At 61.2% G+C, this 5466-nt stretch overlaps 1 protein-coding gene across 1 annotated transcript in view; it reads left to right on the top strand.

The window, feature by feature from the left end:
* Positions 1-4701, top strand: part of NOL12 (nucleolar protein 12) — a 5984-nt gene extending 1283 nt beyond the window's left edge. The window contains exons 2-6 of the mRNA XM_004675672.2: positions 477-582; positions 845-893; positions 1362-1504; positions 2315-2412; positions 2728-4701. Of these exons, the coding sequence (XP_004675729.1) occupies positions 477-582; positions 845-893; positions 1362-1504; positions 2315-2412; positions 2728-2893 (562 nt within the window). The 3' untranslated portion in view covers positions 2894-4701. The remainder of the gene's footprint in view (positions 1-476; positions 583-844; positions 894-1361; positions 1505-2314; positions 2413-2727) is intronic.
* The last annotated feature ends 765 nt before the right edge of the window (positions 4702-5466 follow it).

The raw sequence follows: 5466 nt of genomic DNA, 5'->3' as shown, positions 1-5466 counted from the left end.
AGCGGATAAGTGCTGAGGCCACCCAGGGTGGCGTCTGCTGGCCATATAGATGGATCCAGGGGGCTGGCGTTCTGCAGAAATGGGGTAATGGTTCAGTAGAGAGGCGCGGAATTCACTGGGTGATGGAGTTTGCCAGTGCAGAAAGGGCCTCCATCTGTTGGAGGTTCAAAGGCCACAACCTGTGTCCACCACCGGACCCTGTTGCTGGAAGCTAAGAACCCTGGAGGGTGGTGAGAAGCAGAAAGTACTTTTTCCTTTTCCCTTTTGTACTCACTGTGATCTTCTGCAAACAGCCTAGTCTCTTTGGGCTTCTACAGTGCCCCCCTGTAGAAGAGGGATGATACCTTGTGAGAGCTCCGTGAGTTAAAGTGTAAACTAGGTGCCTGTGGCATAGCAGGGAGGTGTTAGCTGTTTTTCTCTTCGTGGAGTGAACCCTTCTTATGTCTTCCCATTGCTCTTCCTGGTCTCTCCTGTAGAGAGTACCTGACAGGCTTCCACAAGCGCAAGGTGGAGCGGAAAAAGGCAGCCATTGAGGAGATCAAGCAGCGGCTCAAGCAGGAGCAGAAGAAACTCCGGGAGGAGGTGCGAGCGGGGAGGCAGATGGGCTGCCGGGAGGTCTGTGACGCCTGGGACTTGCCGCCCCAGATGGCCCGAGTAGGGCACCTGTGGGAGGAGGGAAGTGTGGCAGGCCTGCGAGCTGTTTCTCTAGGTAGAAATGGGCTGGGCTTGGTCCCTGGGAGGTTCAGGGCGGAATCTCCCGGTTCCATCCAGAACCGTGGTCTCCCTGAACCACATCTGTGGTTGGGCCAGGACCCATAATCCCTGCGCTCCCTTCTGGTTTCAGCGTCATCAGGAGTACTTGAAGATGCTGTCAGAGAGAGAGGAGGCGCTGGGTAAGTCCCACCCTAGGCTGCATCTGAGAACCTCCCACGGACCAGGGTTTATAGATCCCTTTGGGGCAGAGGAGAGGCTGGAAGGCAGCCCAGAAGCTGACCGGGTTAGGGATTGTGACTGTGATCTGGGTCCGCTCGTGGTCAGAGACCAGGAGAAGGAGACTCAGACCTCTCGGTAAACTGCTGCTGAGCAGAAAGCCCAGTTCTGAGGCCAGGAGAGGATCGGAGTAGAAGCCATGAGTGGCAGCACCTTCTGATGTCACTGCAGATTGTCCTGGGTGGCAACCAGGGGCTCTGAGGTCTCCCTAGGACATGAGGGGAGGAGTTGACCACGTACGGCGTTTGTGTGCAGGCCGGACTCGGGAGCCAGTGGAGAGAGAGGGGCCTTTGCAGCCCCGGGCCGGGAGGGGGCTGCAGCCTAGCTGCCTTGCTTGGGGCTGAGGCCAGTTCTGTGCCCACCCTGCACAGAGGAGGCGGACGAACTGGAGCGGCTGGTGACCGCCAAGACCGAGTCTGTGCAGTACGACCACCCCAACCACACAGTCACCGTGACCACCATCAGTGACCTGGACCTCTCGGGGGCCCGGCTGCTGGGCCTGCCCCCGCCTGAGGTGAGTCTCTCTCCCAGCCCTGGGGAAGAAGGGACATGCGGGCAGACTGGCCTGTTGGGGTTGCTGAGTGCTGGCCCATGTCATCGGGGTTCCTTCTGAGCGCCCTTTGCGGCCTAGCAAACCCCGGACCCTGGGGCTTAGAGGGCAGCTCCGCCACCGAGCAGCTGTGGAGCGTGGGCGGTTTCTGTGCCACCTGCTCGCTGTTCCAGTGACTGCAGGATGCTGGTGGCAGCACCTGCCTCATGGATCGCAGCGGCGATGTGGCGGCCAGTGCACGAGATGGCGCTGCATCACCGTCATCCCTGCTGCTTGGTAAGTTGCCGAGGCCTGTATGTTTCACAGGGCGTGTGTGTGTGTGTGTGTGTGTGTGGAGTCACTGGCAGGTTACAACCAGCATTTTGAAAAAAAGCAAAATATCAAAATATCATAGTAAAGGTGTCCTTCTGAAACATTTACGTCTGCTAAGTTGTGTTTGTGCGGGTGGCGTAGGAATTTACACTCACACTGCCAGGAAACCAGACTTCCCGCCACGCCGTGCTGACCTCATGCTTCTCTTCTGCTTCCTGCTCCTCGTGCGTCCTGACTCAGACAAGCCCTGTTCCTGTTCTCTAGGTTCTTTCGTTGGCAGGTGTTGGGGTGTCATCTGTCAGCTCATCGCTCCCCAGTGCCCTGCTTCAGGGTGACTCCACCACCCCGAGTTCTCTGGCCCCTGTTCCGGCCCCCTGGACAGAGCTGCTGTGGCTCAGGGTGCCCAGCCCAGGACCTGGGCCCCCACTCTCCATGACAGAGCGTGTGCTGTGTTTTCTCTAGCAAGGGGCCGGTCTCAGATGTGAGGAGGAGCCGCCATCCCCAGAGAAGCCGGCCAGGGCCTTACCCAGGAAGTCCCGAGACCCCCTGCTGTCCCAGCGGTGAGCCTGTGCCCGTGGCTAGTATCAGGACCCTGCCCGCGGAATCCCCCTCTGAGCCTGTGGAGGGCCAAGACCCCTCCTCGTCTCACTCCCCTCCCCCAGGTCTGACTCTGGTGCCCTCGGTGGCTGGGCACAGGCTCCCGCCCTGAGCGGAGGGGCTGGAGGCCCTGGAGTGCCCTGGGCGTGGCACTCCTGGCATTTGGGCCTGTCTGACTGGCTCTTCAGGAGCTGGACCCTCAGTCATCCCTCCACCCATGCCGCGCTCTCTCGGGTAAACCAAGGCCCTGGGCTCACTAGCCTCCTGCCCTCCCGCAGGATCTCCTCTCTCACGGCATCGCTGCATGCGCACAATCGTAAAAAGGTCAAGAGGAAACACCCCCAACGGGCCCAGGACTCCACCAAGAAGCCCCCGAGCGCCACTCGCACCAGCAAGACCCAGCGCCGCCGGCTCACGGGCAAAGCCCGGCACAGTGGGGAGTGAGCCCAAGACCCGGGCCCAGCCCAGGCTGCCGGCCGCCTGTCTCAGCGTGGCAGTCCTGGAGCCCAGCCTGCACCCGGCGACGGCTGCACAGCCAGGGGTGGGAGGCAGGTGCCTGTCCCACCCCAGCTGTACCCCTGGGCTCAGGCCCCAGGACGAGCCGGCAGCCACTCGTTGGCCTTCTCAGGGCTACGGGGCATCTTAGCACGTGCACCTCCACTCGGCCTTCATCAGTTTCTGAGACTCATTGCAGTGTCATCTGTTGGTCCCTAACACTGTGCTGGGGGGGGGGGGGGGGCGGTGTGGGAACTGCCCAGGGAGCAGGCCACGCTTGCTCTCTGGCACTTTCTCCGAGGGTGGGGAAAGACATGTTAGATCTGGGCCCCCAGCAGCCCTGGAGGCCGACCGGCCACCACTGCTGGAGAAGCAGCACTGGACCAGTGGGCAGTGCCAGGCTCTGTGGGTTTGTCCCTCCGCCAGGGCCCGCTGGTCTCCACTGAGGTGGCGGTGGTAGAGCAGGTGAGTCTTGGAGCATTTCCCACCTCAAATCTGGCCACCTCTCCACCTCCAGCAGCCCCCAGTGAAAGGAGCAGTTAATCCTTTTAGAAGGTCCCGAGGGTGGGTCTTTCAGAGTGGGGCCCCTCAGGAACTCCACTTGGTGTTCTGCAGAGGCTGCCGCTGCTTCCAGATCTTCCCAGCCTGTCCTCACGGCCTGTCCCAGCTGGTGAGCTCCGCCTCACACTCCCTCTGCTCCTGACCCAGCAGGGCGGTGGGCAGAATCCAGGTGACTGAGGCCAGCCACCCGCTGGGGCCTGTCCTGAGCAGGCGGCCCTGCCCCACTCCTGGGCCTCTGGTTCTGGAGCCCAGGGGTTTCTGCTGCGTCCTGGTTGGGGCACAGGTAGAGCCTCACATCGGGGCCGCAGGAGTCGGCGGGTGGGGGCGGTGTGTCAGCTGTCCTCAGCCACGGGGAAACTCCTGGGCTAGTGACAGGTTGGCTGTGAGAAGAGTGTGCATGGTGACAGCCAGGCCCAGGCGGAGGGAGCGGGTCTGCGGGGCCCGCTGGCGGGCCTGCAGGACCAGCCTTGTCCTGCCGCCTGGGACAGGCATGTCCCCTGTCACCACCAAAACCCACCTCTGGAGACTTCTGCCGTTGGCCATGCGCAACTGAAGGCCACACCTGGGCTTGGGAATGCGAAACGGCTGGTGGCTGGGAGGCTCCGAGCCCGGCTTCTCGGCTCCTTTACCCTCTTCTGCAGACTTTCCTTTGTCCTCCCTGTGCTTGGGCTGGGATCGCTGCCTGTGTCCCGGGCACGGTGGGGCCTGTGCCTGCTCTTCGGTGTGCTGGCTCCCACCGCGCCACCCCGTGAGCTGGCAGAGCTGACCGGGTGTTTGTACATGCGGAGGGCTCGTCTGCCTCTGCCTCTGCCGCTGGGCCGCAGCGTGACTCGGCTGCCTGCAGGGCCCAGGCACGGCCGTGGCACCTGCCGTCCCAGCGTGCTCTCTGCAGCGCCTGCCACTGGCTGAGACCCGGCTCTCCTGCCCACCCCAGCACATGGGACTGTTCACAGCTTGCATCTGGAATTGTAATGTTTACAAACAAGTATTAAAGTTCTGTGTGCTCTCCTGTTTGTGCCATCATCTTCTGGCCGGCCAAGGGAGTCCCATGGTTTTGTCAAGTCATTAGAACCTTCTGAGAGCTGCTCTTTTTCTCCCAGGACCCCTTTCCATGTTCCATGCTAGATTCTTCATCCAGGTACCCCATCCCTGCAGCACCGAGGGATCCTCAATGCTCTATTAAGAAGGATTAAATTTAGCTACGAATTACGAGCAACAATTTTAAAGTAACCGGCTAGTGAGAGCAGGGAACGCGCCTGGGCTCTGCTCCCTGGGCCTGGGTGGCAGGTTCTGGCTTTACCGTGCGGCCTCCTACAGTGCCCACCTCAGGCTCTGGAGCAGTTGCTTGAGCTTCAGCTGCCTTTTGGCCATCGGGGAGAGGGAAGGGCGGGGCCTCCCCTCAAGGACACATGCACTATGCGGCTGGCCAGGCAGGAGAGGAGGCGCCTAGCTGCTGGGAAGCTGGGCACTGGCCTGGTCTGAAGAAGCAGAAGCCCAGATGAGACCTGGGGGTGGCATTACTAAGGGGAGAAGCAGTCATGGGATACCAGCAGCATTCTCCCACAGAAGCCAAATACATAAACAACTGTCGGTGGTGGTGGGGGGGGGGACCTGGCTGGGGAACTAAGGCCATCAGACACTTTTCATCCCTCAGGTATCGCCATGGGTGGGTCAGGCCGTGGTTAGCGGCCCTGGCTCTAGAGGAAAGCGCTCAGGGAGCTCTGTGCCTGCAAATGGGGGTGTGGGGGGTGAAGTGAGAAGTCTGGTAGAGCTGCCTGCCTGGTCAGTACCTGCAGCTGAGAGGTTCCCTTGTCAGGGAAGCCTCTGCTCCCACCCTTCCTCCCGCTCCCACCCTTCCTCCCCGCTGTTTGCTTCCTCGGCACTTCATGCCCCCAGGTGCAAGCGACTGATATCCTGATCCCCTGATCCCGATTGATCTCCTTTTGGCTGAGTTGCAAGTT

The sequence above is a fragment of the Condylura cristata genome, unplaced genomic scaffold (assembly GCF_000260355.1).
Source record: "Condylura cristata isolate star-nosed mole 26May11 unplaced genomic scaffold, ConCri1.0 scaffold00004, whole genome shotgun sequence".
Lineage (NCBI taxonomy): Eukaryota > Metazoa > Chordata > Mammalia > Eulipotyphla > Talpidae > Condylura > Condylura cristata.
This window is presented reverse-complemented; position numbering and strand designations above follow the sequence as displayed.